The sequence below is a fragment of the Choristoneura fumiferana genome, chromosome 25 (genome assembly GCF_025370935.1).
Source record: "Choristoneura fumiferana chromosome 25, NRCan_CFum_1, whole genome shotgun sequence".
Lineage (NCBI taxonomy): Eukaryota > Metazoa > Arthropoda > Insecta > Lepidoptera > Tortricidae > Choristoneura > Choristoneura fumiferana.
In genome coordinates, this window is record NC_133496.1 from 15,236,718 (window position 1) to 15,262,663 (window position 25,946).

Consider the following 25,946-nt stretch of genomic DNA (forward strand, 5'->3'; position numbering starts at 1 on the left):
CAGCTGACAAGCAGTCAATCCACCGCTCGCGTGGCGTAAATACGTCTGCTTGTTAACATAAACTGTAGAAATCGTGTTTGTTTTGAGTCTTCAAGTAACAAGTTTTCCATTAATGAAAATATAAGTAACCATGGTTAACAAAATGTACTTCGGCGGCGTGGAAGGGTAAGTACTAGGCTACATTTTGTTTTTTAACGCGATATTTATTTGCAGTATTGTTGAAAGTAGAAAGGTTTGCCTTGAGCATTCCTATGCGTTTCGAAACATTAGTTTCTACAGTACTTAACGTTGCATTGATTGTTTAACAAAAAAGCAGTGATTTTTATTTAATTTAAAAAATATTCCATTTCGCGCTGAATGCCATCTAAATGTCAATGTCGAAGTTATTTGATAATGAATATTATTAATAACTTTGACATATAATATTCGGACAATTATGCTCAAATTTTAAAAAAATTGCGAAACCAACCTATATATTATAAATCACATAACGTATTATTTTTTTAATTATTTCCATAAAAAACTAATTTAAAGAAATGAAGACTAAATAGCTAAATATTTGAATGCAGTTTGTTGATAATGATAACAACATTTTATTATGTATTTATAATATTAGGGAGATAAATTAACAATGTTATCGCTCAGGGGAATAACAGCGTGTAAGGAACTAATTGTAAGACGAGCCATTGTTTATTATCGTACCTACATGTTCATAACAAAGTTACGAGTTGAATAACCAATCATAAATTAAAATATGCATAAATCAACCAATCAGAGCAAAGAACGCCAGTGGCATGGCAAACACGCCTGAAATTTTCAAACAAGTCAATAAACACTTTAACATTGTGTTATAAGATTTAATATCAAATGTACTTTTTGTGAAAGGAATGTCAACAATTTCGATTCTTGGCTGTATAACCTTGAATTTTTAATACTTGGCTTGGTTGCAGTTTACTATAAAATATTTTAATCGCTGCTGGTCGATAATTTTTTTTAAATGTCACATTTTTATTTTTATTTATTAACATCCGTCAAATATCAGGCACTGACTTAATAATGTAACCTCCAGTTGAAGCTATGATAGTTGGATGGAGCTATGGTGTTAGGTTGGCATCGCATCTGCAATACCCCTGGTGTTGCAGATGTTTATGGGCGGTGGTGATCTCTTACCGTCAGGAAACCCACTTGCTCGTTTGCCATCCAGTCGAATATTTTTTTAATGTAGCCTGTAATATGTCCCACTGCTGGGCAAAGGCCTCTTCTTTCTTTCGCCACTAAAAATAAATAAAAATAAAAAGTTACATCACAAAGTCGGGAAATGCAATAGGCCAAGTTCTAAAAAATCAATTTTAATTTATTTTTACTATTTTGCTAGAGTTCCTAACGTTGTCTAGAACAGGGAGATCAAATTTTAATTAAAGACATATGAAATATTACATTAAAGTAATGATGAACAGGGTACCTATTAATACTTTTTTTTTTTACATTAAACGAAACGTAATTCAAATACCCATAAATCTGTCATAAATCTCGATATTGTTTAAATATAAGCATAGTTATAAGCGAGACTAGGACTAAAATTTGTTAAAATAATTTCTTACTGAGTACTTCCCCGCTGTATCAACTTATCGGCTACTAACTACTCGTTAATATCAAACGTTAATACGCAAAAGATTAAAATTGCAATTGATAGGTTTGCAATTATGACTGATAAATAGGACAGACAAACCAGACACTTGGATTGTATTAATGCACTTTTAATGATCACAGCACTTTGTTTGCTTTAAAAATACTTGATAGCACATTTAAATGAAACAAAACAATTACTGACAACGTTTTTTTTTATTTTAGAAATCAATATGTTTTGCGTCATTGTCATATTACTAAACCACCGTTATTTTTCAGTAGTAAAAGGTAATGCGTCAAATTATCTTTATCTAAACATACCAATTGGATAAATAAGCTATATTATTCAATATAAAAAAGATATGCAAGTTAGCATCATTTTACACGTGTATAAAATGTATATTGATTTTATGATAAGATAAGTATTTTGTTTAGTACTTACTTGCATGTTGATAAGAAATTGTATTGATAGGACATGAACTTGGCCTTACGAATGGTTGACAACATTCTATTACACCAAAGGAGTTCAAGGAAAACTTGTTTCCAAGAATCATCAAGCGTGTTCACTTCCTAATAATAAAAAAATGTATTTGTATGCTTTATTTAAGATCTGGATCGAATAAAAAAATATACTAAACATTTTTCACAATGGTACCGTATATTTTTTATGTAAATCTTTGAGGAACCTAAATTAAATGACTTTATAATGTATTTTACCGATGGTTACTGTCACATGGGCTACCATCATCACATCATGGGCACATGGGTTATTCAGTGAGTGCCAAGGTACAAGCTTAGCCTAGTTTGATAGGTAGGTACTTACGGGATAATGCTGATATTTTTTGTAATTTTTATTTTAATAAACGATTTTTGAAGATTTTTTTTTAAATTACTATTTCATATGAATAAAGAGCCAAGGGACATTTTCTACCCTAGTAAAATCCTCTACGATAAAACTATTTGTAACCTAAGCATCAAAAGAAAATCAACGTGTAACAAACAGCTGCAAAACTTCGAGCTTTTGTGGAAACAATGCATTTTAAACAGAACGCCATACGTTCTCAATTCACACATTATAAAGTTTATGTCTTGTTAGATGGCTGTTTGACTGTTGCAATCACGCTGTTATTATACTACCGTGCGAAGTTATCTATTCACAAAAGTTGTCAGTAATAGCGAAGCGACATAAGTCTTCAAAATCTGTTTCACAAAACCTTGATGAACAGACATGAGCGAGCACTCAATGACTCCGATTTTGAATTAGGGCGGCATGTCTTGATGTAAATCGACACTTCTTGCATTGGTTCGCCAAAGCATCCCTGTTCCATTAATATATTTTGGCTGCAGCTGAAAATCAGTGCCTTTGCTCAATCTTAAAGAAAGTTCCAACCACAAAATAAAGATTGTTTAAAAAACAATTTTTCATTAAGTATTTCTCTTGCTCATCAAGCTTGTATTTGTTCTGCATAAAATGACAAATTTAGTTTTGCTCAAAAGGTAGTTTTTTTCTAATCCTTGCTTAATGCCACGAAATTAGTGGAACTGGGCGATTCTAATAAGCTGTAATATAAATAGCAATGCATAAAGTATTTTCACAACTTCCTAGAAATCTATGTGAAAAGCAAAATTTACTCTCGACAACTATAAATATAGACAAGTCTCGAGTAAAATGAGGTGTTTTATGCGATCGTTGTAATCTACTATTTTTATTGCTTGTTGTTTTCCACAGTGGAGCGACACACTCAAACTTAGTGATATGCGACGAGACAGGCAAAGTACTGAGCACAGCTGAAGGACCTGGCACCAACCACTGGGCATTAGGCATAGAGGAGTGCACCAACAGAATCCTCAAAATGCTACACACTGCTAAGGAAAACGCTGGTTTCCCAATCGACAAGCCTCTGGATTCTTTGGTAAGAATCTGTTCGAATTTTGTTCAAGTAAAGACTATATCATACGAATAATTTAAGATGAATATTGTTTAAAACTTTTCTGGTTTTAACACAAACAACTTTTACAACTCTATAGCGGCGATTACACTGAGTCGTTCACCTAACGCGGTCGCGGAACTTGTCAATTTACACATTAAGGCGTCTTATACTACCGTGTTCTTTACACTTTTGCAGTCACCGCATGCAGCATGCGGCAAACGACACAAGTGTAATTGCTGCTTAACGCATGCCTGAAATGTCAATTTTCTATAACATGTGCATAACATTTCAACGGATGTCTAAGCTTTTGTGGTAACACGTTTAATGTTATATTAGTCAATTAGTCATAACAAGAAGCAACTGTTTATAAACACATTTAATCTACAGGTTATCGTATTAACTGAAATAATCCTAGCGAATGAGACAAGTTCGTGTTTGTCAACTTGAAATTTAGTGTACACTCTCTTTCTCATTTTTGATACGCCATATTCAGAACTTTATGCAATAATGTACATAATTATTTTTTATCTACACCCATATAGTAAATCCACAATCATCCATTTGAACGCATAATGGGCGTTCAAAAACCATAGATAATGACCAGCATTATGACATTGGATTCTATTATGAACACGGTAGTATCATAATGTTCATTACGGCACCGATATCGATATCTTAATGAACATTACGATACCGAAATCGATATCGAACATTACCGCACCGAAGCGATGGCGCAGCCGCAGGAGCGTGGGGCAGACATACTCGTAGTTCTGGTTGCAATGCAGGTCATTCTCAATGGTTTTTGAGCGCATGATAGAGGATTTATTATATCGATGTAGATAAAGTAATGTATTCAACTGTACGTAAACGCCTTAAAACGTAACAGTTGCATAAACTACTATTTTTTCACATAGTGTAAACCTAGAATTTTCATTTTTAAGCTTGCTTAAATATAATAGTTGATACAATTCGAGAAACAATATACTGCAAGACATAACTCTAATAATAAATCAAAAAACCAGCCGCTCGTAACAAGTAACTACCTACGTAGCTTGACTTGTGGTGACAGATATATATTATTGTACGATTCTGAAATAAGTATCAAAGTCAAAGGCAAAATATCTTTATTCAACAGGTATATATAGACTATGACAAGGACTAATAAATGTCAAAAAAATCTACCACCAGTATCATACATCAAATATAGCCTCAACAACCCATTCGTTTCATCAATCATCAAACCTATTAATAAAAGTCCTTGAAATCATAATTTTGTCTAAACTAACTTCAATCATTTTATTAACTAGAAACAATCGAACAAATTGACCTTCCTAAACGATTTGTACCCAGGGTCTGACGCTGTCGGGGTGCGAGCAGGAGAGCAGTAACAAGGAGCTGGCGGACAGTGTGAAGGAAAAGGACCCAGCATGTGCCAAGATTGTCCACGTGGCTTCGGATACCGCGGGGTCACTATTTACAGGAGCACCCAACGGTGGCATGGTGCTTATTGCCGGTAAGTGTTTAATAACTAGTTTAGAAATACAATAAAAAAACGTGCAAGTTGTATTACATTCCAAGGCCGTAAAGCGAAAGATTATGAAGCGGTTAATCGGGCGCCGCTATGTAGTACCTAATTAGACGCAATTTGGATGATTTTTCTTGCAAGTGTAAACTAGGTTTAAGGAAAGGGTTACCGCCGGGCATTGCCTGAGCATTTTTAAGGCTTTATACCTCACATGGCAAAAACGAAACCATTTTAGGATCAATTTTTAGTCGACTCGTAGTCTGTCAAGATCATTTTCCCCAGGAACGTGTGGAGTGGATGAATCAAGATGGAATTAATAACAAATCCTCACGTTTGCTACTTTTCGGAACATTAAAAAAGGGTAAAGTGGTAAAGTTTATTTATTTATTTATGCAATAACGGTTATTAAGATTATAATAACGTAAGTTATATTGGTGTGGCACCGAAATAAGTCGACCCATTAAAAGTGAACGCAATTTGGGTTCATTTTATTTTCATTATTTGTTGTTGAACTAGCGATAGAAGTTCACGTTATATACAAATTTCAGCATTCTACTTATTACAGATCTTAAGATACAGCCCTGTAAGTCCTGTAACAGGTTAATTACCAGATGGACTGACCGACGGGCGGTTAGCATAGTAACATTAAAGTATCTTTGGTTGTCACTTTTTGAGTATAAAACTCGAAACGTTTGACTAAACATTTTACAAATAAAAGTAGTTTGTAATTTGGGTGTATCACTAAATTCAACGATTATGGATCGTGATATCGTCCTGTAGGGTAATGTTGTTACAGTCTAGGATATTGGTCAACTGGTTTGTGGAACATAAGTAGAAGGTCCCTGGATAACCTCTGACATTACTGTGTAAACACAAATGTAGGCCAAGTATCAAGAGAGTTCAGTATACAGATAAAGAAATATGAGGTTCATTGGTTTGATTTATCTCCTTCGCCCTTATTTCTCATGGTGTCCTTTTATCATTTAATTTTATAAGTTACATATTTGATAAAAAATTTTAGATAACATTAAACCGGCTCTATACAAATAGTTGTAGAATTGAAAAAGTTGTTTAACCTTCATAGCCAGCAAAGCAAAGTGAGTTTCAATTCAAAACTCTTATTTTTGTAATTACGATAAATTTTTGAGTCATTTGATACCACAATCAATTTTGCAGTTTGTATACATAGTAAAATGGTGGGTACTTTCTGGATAAAGCATATTTCATAGGTCACCCCCCATAAATATGTTATTAGTTGTTGATGTTATCAGGCGGCTAGTTATTAGGCTTTTGATAAGCACTATCGAAGTAATCACTGCGATTGTAAACTTTTGTTTTCGCGCAAAAGTGGTGTAAAAAGTATCGGGTAACATAATCATCCTACATAGTTCATTAAGCATGCTTTATATTACAAATACGAGCAATGCTCGAGTTTCTTTGCGCGATACAATCCGGAATACGAAAATACGCCGAAAACCTTAAGTCACACATAGCAATGCAAATTATATGCAAGTTTTAGTGGAAATGGGCGGCCACGTCTCGGTGAAAACAGATAACAGTTAGGGGCAAAAGCAAAAAAAAGTCTTGGCTTGGGTGGATGATAGTGGCGAGTTGCCTTTCGTTGTGGCGTTCTAACTGGAAGACCTTTGTTCAACAGTGTACACAAAAAATATTTCTTTCTCACGAAATAATGTTTGCCAAGAATTATGTGTCAATTTCAAATTTTGTTGTCTTAAAAATATATAGGTTTTTTTTATGTGATATCAGACTAACAAGCAGACGGCTGGCTTTAAGTGATTACCGTGTTAAATGATATAAAGGTACAGTCGAGTTCATAAACTTGTAAGCAAAAGTTTGATCAATAATATCTGAACACCCACACGCCGTTAACAATAGAGTCATGTTCAGATATTTTTGATCAAAATTTTGTTCACGAGTTTATGAACTCGACTGTACCTACTTACTATAATAAGTAGAAATATTGGCACTAGTATGATTTAAAAATATCGATCAACGTCATCCTCATAATCATTTGATGAATAATGTATCATCATAAGCCGGAAAAATTGTTATGTATTGTTTAAAAAAAAAACGAAATATTTGTTACAGGCACAGGGTCAAACGCATTGCTTTTCAACGGGAAACAGAACTTCGGGTGCGGCGGTTGGGGATTTCTGTTGGGGGACGAAGGAGGAGGTAAGTCAACTTGGAATACAAAGTCCATCCTTTACACAATTTTTAAATATTCAAATTGACGAAATACAAACTGTAACATAGGTACGCGAAGTATTACTAGTTATTACAAAACTTATTACGGCGTAAAGGAGCGGCCGCACCGCTGCTTAAAAAACGGTGACGGTACGGAATCGCAGTAACGCACCGTATGCGCACCGTTTTTTTGCATGCTTTCCACACCGCTGCTTAAAATACGCAAACGGTGCGGAATCGCAGTGACGTGCCGTAAATGTCAAGTCTTTTGTTCGGTAAAGTCCTGACGTTTACCGCACGTCACTGCGATTCCGTATTTTAAGCAGCGGTGTGGAGAGCATGCGATAAAAACGGTGCGCATATGGTGCGTCACTGCGATTCCGTGCCGTCACCGTTTTTTAAGCAGCGGTTTGGTCGCACCTCAATTTTGTACTAACTTTTGTAAGTACTTTTATAACACTACTATAGCTTTTGCCCGCGGTTTCGTCCGCGTGGAATTCGGTTATCACGCGCTGTTCCCTCGGGAACTGTGCATTTTCCGGGATAAAAAGTAGCCTATGTCACTCTCTGACCCATAAACTATCTCTGTGCCAAAAAACACGTCGATCCGTCGCTCCGTTTCGACGTGAAAGACGGACAAACACACTTTCGCAATTATAATATTAGTATGGATTGTGTTATCGATCACAGATGTTGAATGAAATCTGAGAACGTACTAGCTAATGATGGACAAAAATGTCGCTAACATCTGGTTGTTTATGAAAAATATTATAGTTAAACTCTACTTTAGTTTATATCCGGCAACTGTATAAAGAAGGCTTTACGATTATTTAATAACGTTCAACAAATTTTATAATAGATATTAATTTCGATTAACTTTGATTAGTTAATATTATTGTTACTCTCTATAACTAAATATAAATTTATTTTACAATTTTCTAATAGGCATTTTAATTATTTTTGACATTCAGTAATGATAAGTAATACACAATAATGTACCTACTGGTACAGTCGCCATCAGATTGGAGCGGTCAAGGTCCAAATATTTCTGAGCAAGATCAAATTTCAATAAATTCTGCACACTTTAAATACCATTTATATCATATCAATTGCAATTCCATAAATATCTAAACACTCTTGTTTTTCAATAATTACTTGGCAAACGTCCAGCCAAAAATATCTCATCGCACAAAATTTCAAGCAATGAGTGCATTCACAAAGATCTGCTCATTTGTGGAGAGTATACCTTGTGTCATTGTGATACGGAGTATAATTGGTTAGCTAATAGGTTAAATAGGTTCCAGGTATCCAGCGTAATTTAATATACATAATTCAAACTATAGAGGTATTCATCCTATTACCGGCTACAGCTACAGACAGGGCTTGGATTAGGCTGTCTGTCTACTCCCCCTCCGTTCATGGTGCCATTTTCCATTTACTATTTTGCGCTGAATCGAATAAGGCCATACCCATACTTGTAGGATCAATATTTTACGAGATATGAAGGGTTTTTGTTGAAAACATTGCTTTTTATGAAATTTGTAAATATCGACAAATATAAGTATAGTAAACCAATCGAAAAATTATTAGATAAGTATAGAACCATAAGTCACGCTCAAATCTTGCCATAATTATTTTTAACTTTAAATGAATTTTGGGAGTTTTGTTTAGATAAAAAAATTGCCGCAAACAAATAAGTAATAAATCATTGAATTGCTGAAAATGAAAGCGACATACGTGACACAAAACTCAATAACAAGCTACATAGATACGGCTGTAGCCCACAGGCAAAAAACTTCCAACAGTCTACTCTAATGGCTCGACAATCGAGACGTGTTGAGATATTTCTGAGCACTTTTGCCGCCCCGTTTTTAGTAGAGGAGACGTGGACAATCGACCTTGACCCATCTGATAACCGGATGAGACATATTTTTCATTAAAATATTATTTTCTCCAATATGCTCCACGAAGTCTTCCTTATAGACAAAAAATGGTAACAAAAGAAAATGGCTGAATTAACTAAAAAGCGTTCAATAGCACTTTAAATCGTAATTTAGTGATACAAAGCTTCATTTGCATTTAACTTTATATTTTTATTGATATAATATATTTTTTTTTAAATTACCTTATTATTTCTATTGAAATGGCATTATGAGTCCTGTCGTGTACTTTAAAAATAAAAAAAATAAGTATCGCGGGAAAGTAAGACCAAAAATTTTAAATACGTGTCCAACAATTTAATTTAATATTTTTAAAATTTTGCTTTATTTCTTTGCATTATTGGAGAAATGCACTATACATGTCTCAGCGGAAACAGCATTTCGTGGAGTCGTATTTATTGATGGACTCAGGTATGCTTCCGCCAGAAGTCGGAGCGCAGGAACAAAAAAAATTAAACTTGAACTTATACTAGTTGTCAAATCTCGATGTGGCTCGGTAACAAAAAGGAATCAAGTGTTCCGAAAGTTCAGAATAGCTGGCATTTCGCTTATTCTCCCATTGTTAAAAGCAACGGATGACACGACTTGAAAAGGCACAAATAATCGTTTGACGTTACTTTTCTCGTGAATTGTCAAAAACTTAAAATACAATTATGATAACATAATTTGTTCAGGCTGGCTAATCAAAAGATCTTCTGTTCTCTTCGTTAATTTACTAACCAACCAGTAAGCTTGACATCCGGTGTCTTAGTTAATTGTAAGACTTCAGGGGTCCACTTATACCCGACGCTTGCACTCGGTATTCAAATAAAGACAGACATGCATTGAAATATTCAGCCTTAACGCAAAAACTAAAGGTATAATTTGCTTAAATGTGCAGATGTTTGTGAACCCCTTATTGCTTAGATACGCATGTCATTTTGGGTGATCAGATATTTTTGGCTGGACGTATAGAAATTTGCTCTTGCCCAGAAATATTTGAACACCTTGGCCGCTCCGATATATCTGATGGCGACTGTACAGTAGGTACAGTAATAGTAATAATATACAAATGTAGTAATGTTAAATCACCGCAGCAAAAAGGCTGATCTAAAAATTGGGTAATTTATTTTTGTAGCATACTGGATCGCTCATCGCGCTGTGAAGACCATATTCGATGATGAGGATGGCCTGCGACCCTCCCCGCACCCCACACACAGAGTCTGGGAGGTCATTAAAGAACACTTCAATACTGAAACCAGAGCCGACCTTCTACCGCATGCTTATAAGAACTTTGACAAGTCCAAGTTTGCGGGTAGGTTACGAAGATGGAGAATTAATAAAACCATTTTTAAATTAAGGTTTAATTACTCTTTCGTGGATCGTGCTATTTATCTTTAGAACCTTTGAGGATAATCGTGCAAACCTTGAAAAAATGGTAAAATAATAAGACGAATGTCAACACACAATGACAATTCAGAAATTGTTTCCGATGAAAAAGTGCCAACTAAGCCTCAAATAACACTGATCGAATTTATTAATTTCCGTAAGATTTTTTCTGTTCGGGTTAAATCTTGCAAGTTGAAATTCACACACTTTGTGATTGGATTAACATTTAAAGGTATAGATAATGTAATTTAGATTTATAATCAACTACAACAAAAAAATTTTTTTCAATACATTTGCTCGAAAAATTAACTTTCAAAGGATGTATACATGGCTCGTACCTAAGTTCATTTTTACCGCACTTTCTTTTTTTTTCTTTGCCTGACAATTTTAGTTAACTTAATTAAAAACAAAACTTACGCATGCGCATTACGGACGCGCCATTTTTGTAAAACTGCGTTGTTTTGTTTTTATTTTTCAATTTTGTGTTTTTAATTGCCTATTTTCTCACAAATGTAATGAAAAACGTCGTATGATACACTGTTGGCAAGGTTTTACAAACTGTGTCGATGAAAACCCTCGCCTTGGGGCTCGGGTTTATCACTCGTCAACTCATTTGTAAAACCTTACTTACCAACCTCTTATCACAAATAACTATTTTTTTTCTTTTTTGGAACATGGTGTTCAAAGACAGTACAGACAGCGTCTAAATACAGTTCTTGTTTTTTTTTTCATGGACTGAAAGTTTTTTTTTCTAGCTCTCACCCTCAAACTATCTCACCTCGCTTCCCTCGGCGATGCTCTCTCTCGCCATATATTTGCGGAAGCCGGCAGTGCACTGGCAGCGCACGCGGCAGCGCTTGCGCAGAAGAGTGATGCGCAGCGGTTGAGAGTTATCTGCGTTGGTTCTGTTTGGAAAAGCTGGGAATCTTTGAAACCGGGGGCGTTGAAGGAGCTTAATGTTAGGAGGGTGAGTTTTTATAGAATTTTAATGTCTTGATATTCTAATCATGAGAAATGAATTTGGAAACTGGATCCCGGGTTTGTGTGCAATTCTAGTTAATATTTTTCATTTAAATCTCTTGTTTCTTTCGTTCGGTTATGCAAATGTTAGGATGAATATAATAAGATTTGGTGGAATTCACTCAAAGCAAATTCTTATTTCATAAATTATTTAATGTTAATCTGGTTTTTATTTTAGACACACTAACAACGAATAATGGGCATAACCGATTATTTGAATATTAACGTTTTTTTTTTGTTTTTACACTTAATTATACTGCGTTAAACTGTACATATACTAAAAGAAGTTTATATTCCAAATATGTCATAAAACCTTAATACTTACTTATTTCGCATTCGAAAAATAATACATGCTAAATATCCCAACAAATGCCAATTTAACTCTCATGCAAAATAATCTGTAGTCAAATAATAGTTTATCGAAACTGCAGTCAGTGTGTAAAGGTCTTTAAGTCATTTAAAATGGATATATTCTTGCAGACATCAAAGATTGACAGCAAAATCCATGGAACAAATCCTAACTCTTTAAATATTTTAGTCCTTTTTGATTTAGAGAAAATAAAGGTTAAAATGCTAAGGGTATTTACTTGTATTTTTTTCTGCCGACCATACATTGCCACGAAATTTGAACGTTGATACCGATGTTTAATCGTAATGTTGCTAAAACGATACTGCAATCACTTCCTTTTTTTCTTAATTCGTTCGGACAGGTTAAGGTGCAGCCACTTACTTAATTCATATGGTTTTTAATACAAAACAAAAACTTTCCGTACATAATTCATTACTGCTAACATAAGTAAACAAAATACGTATTTTTTAACATCGTCACTGGCAAGTAAACATCAATTAAAAACAAAATTTATCTAAGACTATTGATTTTCATATTTTCCACTCGTTTGTTGTTGTTTTTTGTTATATTGACGTTTGCCTTACTTTATACCAAAGTATGAAATAGTTTTACTTTTTTTTCTAATTTTGCATTTTATTTAATAAGTATTTTACAGTCGTAGAAAAAGTATTGTATGCAATGTTGTACAAATAAGTGAACAAAAATGAAATTTAAAAAAAAGAAAAACCCGACTGCCTGAAAAACTAAAAGGAACCCATTACCATGAATTTTTGAGCTGGTCACGATTTGAATGGGTCCCGACTGTTGAACTATAAATTAGCTCCTTGACAGTTGACCACCAGACCTATTTTCTTCCTTTTAGTTTTTATGGCAGTCGGGTTTTTAGCTTTTTAAATATTTTTGATATTTCTGTGTAAATGGTAGATAAATAGATAAAAAGTATAATAACACATATATATTTAGAATGGGCTAATTACTATTAACTTTTATTTGATACCCACATTGTTACAATACAAAATGTTTTTTATTCCTCCACCATATTTTTTTCGCAGACGCCATATTGAAATATTATATACCCTATGTCACTCCGACAGTTATGACAAATCCAATGATACCTCTTATGTTAAAATTCAGCCGTTTAGGCTGCAGAAAGGACCAAATAAATGGACATACATACCCACCCACCCACATACATACATACATACATACATAAATACGCTCGAAAAACATTACCCTCCTTCGGGCAGTCGGGTAAAAACAGCTAGTGGCTTCTCTTCTTACGATGTTCGCTACGCTCACATCGTAACGCCACTCTCATTTTTTGACCCCTATTATACAACTGTTGCATAAAATGACTGCTCTTTATTTATAATAATTTTGTAAATTAATTACGATGTGAATTTATATTGAACTTTTGGCCAAATTTCATCCAAATCCGTCCAGCCGTTTCAGCGTGAAGAAGTAACAAACAACTTACTCACTCACAAACTTTCGCAGTTATAATTTTAGTAGGATGATTGACACTTGACACACTAAATTAAACTTACAAAACTCAAAATTTCACTCATCTTTACGAAAATATTATGATTTAAAACCTTTTGAACTTTTCAGGTAAGACCTGAACTAGAGCTGGTGCGCCTCCGTGTCTCCAGCGCTTTTGGAGCAGCCTGGCTTGCCGCCAAGCAGCTCGACTACGAGTTACCCAGAGACGATGCGGCTTTCTGCGAAATATTCTACACGTACACTCCACACCATTTGAATGGGAATGGCGAATTGAACGGAGTCAATGGGAAGATGAATGGGGACTGCGGGTGTGAGGACTGGATGAATTGGAGTTAGTTTATTGCTAGTCGATTGAATAAGTGTGCGTGGCGCGTGCGTTGGATGAAGCTTGAAGGTTTTTGCTCACCGGAATACCATAATCCTCATCGTCCCGTCACAGGTACTGTCACCAGCATTCATATCTGCAACAGCGGAGCGTGCAAAAATATCTGACACGTCCTTCCGGCCCTAGAAATAGAGTCGTATCAGATATTTATGCACGCTTGTGTCAGATATTGGTGCTTGTGACTGTAAAACAACTTCTGTATGTATTCAGTTATTCATACGTATGTGTACACTATTTAGACCTGTATAAAACGTTCAGCCCATGCAGAAAGTGTTTGCCTTGTGAAATGGTGTATAAATGCATATCCTGATGCGTACTGTTTATCTATTTATTTGTGACAGGCTGGTCCTGAAACGTGCCTGTGTACCGCAACTCATTTTAATTCATGAAAAGGAACGGTGACAGTCGTCTATTGCGGTCTAGTGGACGAAAATTCTTAAGTTTCATAACTTACAAACAAAAAAAATCATAATAAGCCTTTGCTTGCAGCTGCGTTCTAATCCTCTCTATACTCAAGTCTTCACGTATAAAGTTAAAGAGTTGGCTGACGTTGTCCAACTTTAACGTATATTTGACGTCTCGTCTTTTGTATTATCTGTACAAGCTCTTTTTGATTTCTAAAACTTACGAAGTCTTGAATTTATTGAAAATGAAAATTATAATTGCTCCACTACGCCCGCTACGCGCATTGGTAGTCTATCTAGTTTTGCAAGAATAGTATAAAATATTTTACATTGCATAAAAAAAGATACGAAATAAATTTGTTTATATCGAATGGCTGATTGTTATAATTTAAAGCAATTTTATTTCTTTGTGAAAGAAAAATTGTTATTTTATAAATGAGCATAAAATTGTCATTCATTAACGTTTTGAATTATTTTTAAATCTAGTCTTCAAAATATAAATTTTGTTAAATTGATCTGAATAACAGACGATCTTTGAAATTAGAATATTAGAATAAAATTTTATTTTCAAGCTGCGTCACAAACGGAAACTTTGTATATATTTTTATAAGTGAATTATAATTGTTATTACGTTCTTAGATAATTTTTATAGGATAGCTTCTAGTTCCTGCGACATATCTTTAGGGTAATAATTCTTGTTACTAACTGTAAGTTTTTATATTTGTAAATAGAAAAAATAATATATCTTAATTAAACAAAATATTCTATTTGTTTTACTTAAACAGAACAAACTATTAAAATCATTAAGTTAGCTAAATATTGTTACCCTTTTTGTATGCTACACATCTAATACCTTTGAAACGAGCAATTCTTGTTTAAATATTATATATTTCGAGTTTTAGTCCGAGCAAAGCTCGGTCGCCCAGGTACTTTGTTTTTATGACAAAAACTATTTTTTGCTACTTTTTGTTTAAAAAAAATTCTCAGAATATTAACGTTTCTAAAAAATTCACAAACATTTTTGATTTGTTTCCCTTAAAAAAAAACTTTTCATAACTTTTATTCCGATAAACTATTAAAGAATTATTAATTAAAGTGCGGAAAAGTGACCATAGCACTGACTATATTTGACTAAAAAACCCTAAATGGTCTGTGTTTATTTATCTAGAGACTACTAAATGAAATCAGAGAGATAGCTTGATGATGACTGGCTCCCGCCCACGTACAAATCCAGAGATAAAATATATCAGGGAGTACTTGAAATATTCATGTAAGTGATAAACAACTAAAAAAATAGTCATGAAATCCTGATTGTAAGAGTCCATTACAATATAAATACCGGGCATCGCTTGTGCAGTGCACAATATTACTGAAACTAGGTACTAATGTTTTCAATACATAGTTTGCTACCTTTATCTTATCATAATGATTTGTTCAGTAATAAATTAGAACATCAATTATGAACTGGACTGTATGTTTCCTTAACATTGGTTGGCCGTATACTTGACATTGGTAAGATCACTAACTACGGTTAGTGCGGTGAGGCTCCAACGTCACTCATCGGGCTTCACCGGTCATTCTTTGGAAATTTAGTGCTGCCGCAGACTTACAATTTCAAGTTGGCCAACTAAATTGCACTGCATACCAATACAGTAGTAATTTAGTTGGATAAAATGTGTGGGCTATCATTAAGTTACTGGTCTATTGGTATACAGTGCAATTTAGTTGGCCAACTTGAAAATTTTAAGTCTGCGGGCCCACTTAAAGGTAGTCTTAAATCAAGTGCATTGTGGCGCACACTGCGAATTTAAGTGTTTACATGTTAGTGGTAAGTATACAAGTGGTTTTGGCGTTTAGCTCCAGTTATTGACTGAAATAGTAATTATAGTTAACAAGCGTAGATTCAAGAACTAGAGATTAATAATATTGCATGATGAAACTATGAAAAGTTTGTAAGTATTTTATTTAAGTAAAAGAAGCCATTATTTATTGCAGTGATAAAATGATTTCTCCGAAGGCGTCAATTGCATGATCTTTTCATTAATTGTCTCATTTGGGACTAAGCATCAAAGTTAGTTAAACATTAAATATTTCAAGTAATCACATTGTTAATTTTCTTAACAGTAATTAAAAAAAACAACGTTAATTAATTACATAACCATTCATTTTTAACGAAGTTATTTGCTCGAATCGTTATTACATTGTTCGTCAATCACTAGTGAACAAACGTCAGAGTTTGACTTTGACAACTACACCGAGTTGTCAAAGGCCTTGTCAGAAGGGTCCCGCACAACTATGATTTCACGAAACTTGTTTTCAAGATATTTTACTGTAAAATCAATAGCAAATACTAGTTATAGATGTTCGTGTCGAGTAGTCCCAGTTTTAAATTACAATAAGCATGACGAGTCATACAAAACTAGGTATTTTGGTAGTATTTTAGCGGTGGCGGCAGGTGTGATAGGTTATGTGTCTTTGAAGGAGCGAATTTCGGCTGCCGTGCTTGCGAACGGTGATTTAAAGGGTCGAAGGGAGAAGTACAACTTTATTGCTGATGTGGTTGCTGTATCAGCGCCGTCTGTGGTCTACATTGAGATCACTGATGACCGGAGGATGGACCTTTTCTCTGGGAAACCCATGACGCTCTCTAATGGCTCGGGGTTCATTGTGAAGGAAGATGGGTTGATATTGACGAACGCTCACGTGGTGGTGAACAAGCCTAATGCTAGTGTGCGAGTGAAGTTGTTGGTGAGTGTGGTTTGGTTATGTTGTGTAATATGGTAGTGAAATGTTGGGCAATCTGTTGTCACCAGCGCCTGATCTAAAGTGAGCAACCCGGGCATTCGCCCAGAGCGGCAAAAATTAGGAATGGCAAAATTGACTTATTTACAACCTAGCGATTAGCCATCTACGACCCACCATGCAGTGTATGTAAGAGCTGCCGTCTCTTACATACACTACTAATTTATCTTTGCCTGGATTGACTAAATAATTAGATCAGGCCCTTGTTCTGGTAGCCAAATTTTAGAGATGGCAGCCTTACTTGAGGTTATTGTGTAAATTCTATTACACATTTGGGCCGAAAGAGAATGAAATATAAGATTAAAGAATAATATGTAGTATATTTTACTGTCTACCCTCAATGCCCCAGTTAACAATACATAGCATTTTATATTAAAAAATGTGTTTTTGATATTAACTCTTCAGGATGGCTCGTCTCACGCCGGTTTTGTGGAAGACGTAGACATGAAGTCAGATCTGGCCACACTGCGGATACCAGTTAAAAACCTACCAACGATGAAACTAGGAACTTCTGCGGACCTCAAGCCTGGCGAGTGGGTTTGTATTGTGTGATGTATGTAGGAAAAATTGATATTTATAACAAAAAAAAAAAGTTGGTAATCTCCCGACATTGTCACTAAGAATCCTTGCTAGAAACCCTACTTTCAAGTGAAAAATCCGCATTCAAATTGATTCACCCGTTTAAGAGCTATGGTGCCACAGATGGACACACAGACACACATAGCGGTCAAACTTATAACACCCATCTTTTTACGTTGAGGGTTAAATATATCCCCAATATTTGAGCAAGTGGGTCAGTTTGAGTGGAAACCTCTGTAAACTGTAACTTCAAATTGGTACAGTCAGATTGAACTTTTGGTTTGGATGATCTAAAAATTACGTTGGTTTATAGGTACATTATCAACAAAAATACAACAAAACACACAACAATATCACGCCTGTATTCCGAAATGGGGTTGACAGAGCAGTAGACAGAGCACACAAAACGTTACCGCTTCGGAGCCACTTTTAGCAATTTTAGGTTTTAAGTTTGACAAAAATGGTACAATAGTGATAGGTTGCTAGCCTGTCGCCTACGGTATACATTATCAAGATAATGTATCTATGCACCGTTAAATGTCACTAAGCATAAGGTCAATGTGCATAATATATTTAACTCTATGGCTGTATAGATATTTATGCCCTCTACTGTAGACTTCGAACGTCAATTAATGTATGGAATTAATTACACAGTAAAAAAAAATTTGCGCGTATGTTGAGAATTCACGCACAGTGACTTTGTACCGAAGCATTTGCAGGGTATCCATTACAAATCCTAAAAAAAACCCTGACTTTTCCCTGACTTTCCCTGACCACATTTCTAATTTCAACTGATGAATCATATACATTTCAAAGCAGGTTATATGACACTTATATAATGTTTTTTACTGCCCGAGATACTTAGCTAGACCGAATGATAAGAATTCACTGCACACCAAACATGCTCACTTTTTCGTTGACTGTTTTTATGGTGCCACTCTTTAATAGGTACGTCGCCCAGAACTGGAACGACTGGTGTCAAAATATTGGCCTAAGTTTTGGGAAATCATGAGTTTTTTCCCTGACTTTTTAGATTTCTAGCAAACCCTGACTTTTCCCTGACTTTTCAGAAAGTGGACAGCCTGGTTTGCTAAACGGTCGGTATACGGTTATAATCGCGCGCGATGCTGTCGCTGTACAAATAGCCTCGCACACATAGACACGATCACGATCTTCATCGCCGGCGCGTTAAAAACCCAGTGTGCAAAGGCCCTTAGTCAAACCAACCTCATTTGCTGAAAAATTCTAGATACGTAATTAAAACAGCTTGTATATAATTATTGCTTTAGTTAGATGACCCAACACTAAAAGAGGGGTAATAAAGCTTGGCCGCTATGAGTGTCTATGTGTCTATGTGTGGCACCGTAGCTCTTAAAGTGGACCGATTTTAATGCGGATTTTTTTATTTGAAAGCAGGTTTTCTAGCGATGATTCTTTTTTTTTCTATTTTTTTTTGAGTGCACTTGTGTGACTATGCCAGCCTCATTGAAAGACTGATTCTTAGACATGTTTCATCAAAATCGTTTTAGCCGTTTTTGATATATTGAACTTTGAAGTGACAATTGTATTATTTGAGCACAGGGGTCATTCCCGATTGGGTGAGCATGATCTGCAGTCCCCATGCAAGCCCAGTACGGATTGGGAACTTCCACACCATTTAATTGTTTTGCTGGTTTTGGAAAGTCATGGTAGATTTCATGGCACATCAATTTTGAAAAACAAAGAAGTGTGAGCCCGGATTTGAACCCATGATCTTCTGCTTGAGAGTTTATAGGTCAAACCATTGGGCTACTATCTTTGTCCAGAGGGCAGAGCCCGGTTATTTAGTTTAGGATGATGATGATGATGATTGCTTTATTTGAGCTGTGCTCTATTTTTGACAATCCGGATAGGATTGTATATAATAGATGATTGGGGGTACTTGTATTAGTATTGTTAACCTGTCCTCTCCCAGAGGCACAAATTTGAGCCCAAATTCCTTTGATCCTGTTATCCTGGGAGATGACAGATTAAACACTTAATGTATTTTTTGTAGGTAGTTGCAATGGGTAGCCCATTGGCTTTGAGTAACACAGTGACAGCGGGAGTGGTCAGTTCTACTCAAAGAGGTAGCGAAGAGCTCGGCTTGAGAGGTGAGCCGTTACAATTTCATTGGAATTACATTATTAATTGTGTTAAGAGCGTTTATAGCTGCCGAGCTGGCAATGTTGCATTTTTGTTAGTTTTTCTCGATTATTCCATAAAAATTTAATGAAAATTAATAATGTGGTCTGATAGAACTCTTCATAAAGACAAAACTGTCTCAAAACACAGACATTCATTGTCCCTTAACGCATATTTGCTATAATTAATTTCAGACGTTACCAAATATTCACAAAATTATTCTAATTATAAATAAACTCGCGTAGCTCACCCAAAAACAGTGAGATTTGACATTTCGAAGACCTCACGCTACACTAGCGCCTCTAGCGGCGAATTCATACGCGATAGCCCTCATTGTTTTAGTTCATTTCCTAACTTGGTTTGGTTATTTTCTAGTCTTAGGGGCTGTTTCACCACCCGTTGATTAATTTTATTTGACAGATAAATGTGATACCATCTTCGTCTATCTATCTACAAAACAAACGGAGATGGCATCATATTTATCCGTCTGAATCAATGGATGTTCAAACAGGAGGTTAATCTAAACTTTTCAATCTCCAGGTAAAGACATGGTGTACATACAAACAGACGCACCTATAACTTTTGGCAACAGCGGCGGACCCCTGGTCAACCTGGACGGAGAAGCTATCGGGATCAACAGTATGAAGGTCACTTCGGGCATCTCCTTCGCTATACCTATTGACTACGTCAAGGAATTCCTGGCTAAAAGTGAGTTGATTTGGTATTTGTAAATTTTTTATCCTTCCAACATTCAAAGACATTGTGAGGTCCTGCACAAACCTGCGAAGCAATTCAATTCAAAGTCAAAGTCAAAATAGAAAGAAAGAAAGAAAGAAAGAAAGAAGACATTTATTCACTTACACAGAAGACACACATATACAGCAAAATTAACACAAATAAAATAAAAAATTACGGAAAAACACATGAAAACATTAAATACAATATACATAATGTTGTGTGTCCCCGCGAAAGTGAAACGGTCGCTGACTCAGCATTATGCTGAAGCGTTAAACGCCTGCAGCGCTGATTTTCTGCCAGAACCGTCTGTGACTCACGGAACGATACACAAATATAATAAATAAATAAACCACTTATCTATACATACACAAATAAACTTAAGAGAAAAAATAATAATAATAACTTTAACAAACCAAGAAATAAATAAATTACAACGAACAAATATCTTTATTCTTCTTCTTCTTCTCTTATAAAATATGGCTTTTCTGTCCTAATTAATAAGACAATTTCGCCAGTGTCAAAGTACTCTAAAGGACCTAGACCTTAGGTTACTCTAAAGTAAAATTCCAGAAACCACGTGGAGACCACTAGCGCATTAAAAAATACCAGACACAAGAGCAATATAGAATTTTGTGATCACTGTTCACTGTTAAGGTTAATCGCTGCATAAAACACTATCAAAATTATACTCCAATTAGCCAAAGAAACAGAAATAACAAAATTAGATATTGCCTACATCCGCCATGTTCGAATACTACAAATCGAAGCTATCTTTATTCAAATTAGGCTATAGCAAGCACTTATGAATGTCAAAAACCTCTGTTGAGAAGAATCCGGCAAGAAACTCAACTCAAATTCAATGAGCGCTATCGCGTATGAGTTCGCCGCTAGAGGCGCTAGTGTAGCGTGAGGTCTCCGAAATGTCAAATCTCATAGTTTTTGGGTGAGCTATGCGGATTATTTATAATTAGAAAGAAAGAAAAGAAAGAAAGAAAATATTTAATTGCCAACAGTACAAACAATGCAAGACAACAATATAACCAATACAAGTTAGTAGTCTGCCCTGCGGCGAAAGGAGCAAACTCAGCTAATGCTGCGCTTACGCGGAAGCTGCCAGCGCTGGTTTACAGTCTGCCCCTGTTGACACATGCTGGAATATTGTCTATAGCGGGTTGGATGGCATAATTAGCATAATTTTGTGAATATTTTGCATTACCTGAAATTAGTTATGACAATTATGCGATAAGGGGCAATGAATGTCTGTGTTTTGAGACAGTTTTGTCTTTCGAAAACTTTTGTCCTCCCTTTTTTCCGAACAAAACGGGACTACGCAAGACTGCGGTTGCTCGATATTTTTATGGTACGGTTTTAAGGTGTATTAAATATGATTTTAATCTAAACTTTGTTTTCACGCCCGTAATAACAGACTTTGAAAGCCACACTTAAAAACCTCACGCAACAGTGGCGCCATGTAGAAAGACAAAAAACGATAGCCCTCATTGTGTTAAGTTCCCGATCCGCGTGGGAACTATGGCCCAAACCCTCTCATTGTGAGAGGTAAATAGGCTGGGATGATGAAACGTATAATTTTCTTAATTTCAGGAAAAACGAAATCCCCTCAAGTGTCGCGGCGATACCTTGGTATCACCATGCTGTCTCTCTCTAACAACATCTTAATGGAACTAAGGATGAGAAATCCAGAGGTATGGACTTATACCTCTGGACGACCGGATGGCTAAGTGGTTAGAGAACCTGACTACGAAGCTTGAGGTCCTGGGTTCGAATCCCGGCCGGGGCAGATATTTGTGTGAATAACACGAATGTTTGTTCTCGGGTCTTGGATGTTTAATATGTATTTAAGTATGTATTTATCTATATAAGTATGTTTATCCGTTGCCTAGTATCCATAGTACAAGCTTTGCTTAGTTTGGGACTAGGTCAATTGGTGTCAAGTGTCCCATAATATTTATTTATTTATTTATTTATTTATTTATAAACTTTATTTGTATGTTAGTGACACCTAGGGGCGGGGCCGATGCAAGCGCGGCGTAGGACGTCCACCAAGAAGATGGACGGATGACCCGGTTAAAGCCGCGGGTTCACGGTGGATGCAAGCCGCTGCCAACCAAAGCCACTGGAGCTCTGTGGGGGGGATGGGGGTCTCTTAGTTACAAAACTGATTGGTACTTGATTCTAATACACATAGCGGCAAAAAGGAACTTGTTTTGAAGAATTAATAATTATTTTCAGATGCCTACCGATATAGAGCATGGAATTCTAGTTTGGAAAGTAATCATTGGCTCACCCGCATACAAGTAAGTTAGAAAATGTGAACTATAAACTATTGTTTTTCTCAAAAATGTCCGTTAAAGTCTACATTATTCCTTACATATCAGAAGGCTATGTGCTTAGTTTATGGTCAGCGAGAAATAACTTATTATTGTAGAGTGTCAAACTTTTTAAAAAGTGAAAACGGCCATGGTAATGTTGGCACAAGTCGTATACAGCCAACTCAAATGGCTGCTATCAGTTATTTTGTTGGAACTCCAGACTTTTTTTTATGGGATCTGAAACAGCTTGTGGTGTTTTCGGTGGGAAAATACACCTGCTGTTTTTTTATGAAAAAAAGGTAAAGCATGAAAACTTTTGTTGTAATAAAATTAAATGTCATAATATTTTTTTTGAGAAAAAGTTTATTCTAATTTAGTTTTTTTCGTTCACTATTTTTGAGAAAAGCTTTATATTAGTCTCAGCTGGAATAGAAATTACTGGCTTCGTATTACTCGCAAGCTCGTCCGTTTAATTCTCATACTCAGCCAGCAATTGCCTACTTCCAGGCCACGACAATAATCTATTATTGCTCACCCGCGACCTTACGATAGCTGCGTCTATGCAATTTATGTACTTGGGAATTTACAATCTTACTATCCTACTTCCTACTAATATTATAAATGCGAAAGTCTGTGAGTGAGTATGTTTGTTACTTCTTAACGCTTAAACGGCTGGACGGGTTTGGATGAAATTTGGCAAAAAGCTAGCTTATGAACCTCTGTTGAGAAGAATCCGGCAAGAAACTCAACGAGGTATATATATTTTTTAAACAGATTTACAATATTATTAAATGATATGTCACACAAGTATTTAACACAACTTTATTTTTAACACAGTAGGTTCGCTATTGGAAGGGATCGCTAATGCGGATCGGAATTATTTCCAAATATTCCTGTCCATGATATAATCTTTAACTTTATAATACGCCTTTGATATTAATGTCTTCTTGACAATAGATCTGAATTGTTTATCCGTTTCATTTGTAATATTTTTTGGAATTTTATTATAAAAACGTATGCATATTAAATGATATTATAACGGATAACTCACGTCTTAAACCGAGTTTAGCTCGACATGTTGCGGGCTATTTCGTAGCCCTTCCTCTCAGGAGCACGCGACTCGGCAGCTGCCGCAACACGCACACTACGCGCCACCGATGGAAACATGTCGAGCTAAACTCGGTTTAAGACGTGAGTTATCCGTTATAATATCATTTAATATGAGTGAGTCTCACGGTAGTTTCATGTTCAAAAAAACGTATGCAATTTCCCAGAAACGACTTTTTGGTTTTAGCCAGTCTGTAAGATGGAACTTTAAGCTTCCCTGTGTTTCTAGTAGCCTTTGGCTTATCGACGTTAGTGGAAAAATAACATATGTTCTTCCTAACATACATGAGTATGTATGTAAAGACTTTTAACAGTTTAATTTCGTTTAATTCCAGCGGCGGCCTTCAACCAGGCGACATAGTCACCAGCATCAATGGCGTCCCAGTACGCTCGGCAACTGACATATACTCCATGCTGGAAAACAGCAAAGGGCCCCTCAAAGTAGACATCGTCAGGGGCCGAACTAGGACGACACTTAACATCGTGCCCGAACAGCATTGACAGACGTGGTTCACAGTTCATGATAATAGATAATAGGATAGACAACTATAAAAAAAACTGTTTAGTCCGTCAGTTAGATAATTAAAAAATATTGTACACGTATTTTTTCTTTTGTTCGACAAACAAAAAATTACGAGGATACAGTGCTAAGAAGTTTCGAGTGAAGTCACTATGTGGTACGATTTTTACCTAATAATGACGTCACAAGCCCCCACTCCGGAAGTTTGATGATCTATACCTTTGTCGACTTTTAGGGTTCCGTAGCCAAAATGGCAAAAACGGAACCCTTATAGTTTCGCCATGTCTGTCTGTGTGTCTGTCCGTCCGCGGCTTTGCTCAGGGCTATCAATGCTAGAAAGCTGTAATTTTGCACGAATATATATGTGAACTATGCCGACAAAATGGTAGGTACAATAAAAAAAAATAAAAAATTTTTTTAGAGTACTTACGTAAAGTGGGGGAGATTTTTTTTTCTCATCCAACCTTGTAGTGTGGGGTATCGTTGTATAGGTATTTTAAAATCATTAGGGGGTTGCTAAAACGATTTTTCGATTCAGTGATTCGTTTGCAAAATATTTAACTTTAAAGTGAACATTTTCATTTAAATCGAGCGTCCCCCCCCCTCTAAAATCTAAACCGGTGGGTGGAAAAATTTGGAAAAATTTAGGATGGTAGTAAGTATATCAAACTTACAAGGAAAACTATAATGGTTAAGTTTTCTTGAAAATTATTAGTAGTTTTAGAGTAAATAGCAGTCTAAGGTATAAAATATACCTAATCTTGGAATATTCCGTACAAAATACGAAATCCTTAGACAAATATTACTTTTTTTTTCGTGATGGCTACGGAACCCTAGTTTGGGCGTGTCCGACACGCTCTTGACCGGTTTTTAATAATTCGATAAATATATTTTTCCATAATCTAACTGTCGGACTAAACAGAATGATATATTTTTAACCCAGTCGTCATCCCTATTACATTAGACATATTTGTTAGAGATTTACAGCCTTATTCATAAAAAGTTAGAGCCTCCTTGAAGGCTCCTTGAAGGCCCGATGCTAAAAAACATGATTTATAAACGTCTGTTAGCGCTAATCAGTCGATCAAGGCTCTGCTAAAGTTAGAGGACCGTAGACCCTCCTTTATCTCTCTGCTAAGTCAAAAATGGCCGCCACAAGTTTGAACAGCCGACTTTGACTAGAGCAAAAAACCATAGGTACCGAAGATATTTATAGTGAAGGCAGGGCTACGCAGATAAAAAAAAAAAACAGGAAAATTTATTTTCAGGAATTTGTATTTAAAAATCCTCTAAATTAGCAACAATAAATTAACAATAAATATGAAAAAAAAATAAGGATGATTAACATAATTATGGCTTTTTGCACAACATAAACATGCGGATCGGAAATGGCGGGAAAACAAACATCTCGCTTTTTATTTTTTTCCTGGTAATTTGCTGTCACTGCT

The 25,946-nt window shown here is 35.6% G+C and overlaps 1 protein-coding gene across 1 annotated transcript; it reads left to right on the forward strand.

Annotated features, from left to right (window-relative positions):
• On the forward strand, window positions 1-25,718 carry LOC141442276 (serine protease HTRA2, mitochondrial-like). Its single transcript, XM_074107231.1, has 14 exons — window positions 1-165; window positions 3,356-3,539; window positions 4,908-5,070; window positions 7,192-7,278; window positions 10,348-10,524; window positions 11,354-11,565; window positions 13,579-13,780; window positions 16,703-17,007; window positions 17,467-17,598; window positions 19,676-19,772; window positions 20,344-20,511; window positions 22,144-22,244; window positions 22,792-22,856; window positions 24,314-25,718. The coding sequence occupies exons 1-14, from the start codon at window positions 131-133 to the stop codon at window positions 24,477-24,479; spliced, it is 2,094 nt and encodes a 697-aa protein (XP_073963332.1). The 5' UTR covers window positions 1-130; the 3' UTR covers window positions 24,480-25,718.
• The last annotated feature ends 228 nt before the right edge of the window (window positions 25,719-25,946 follow it).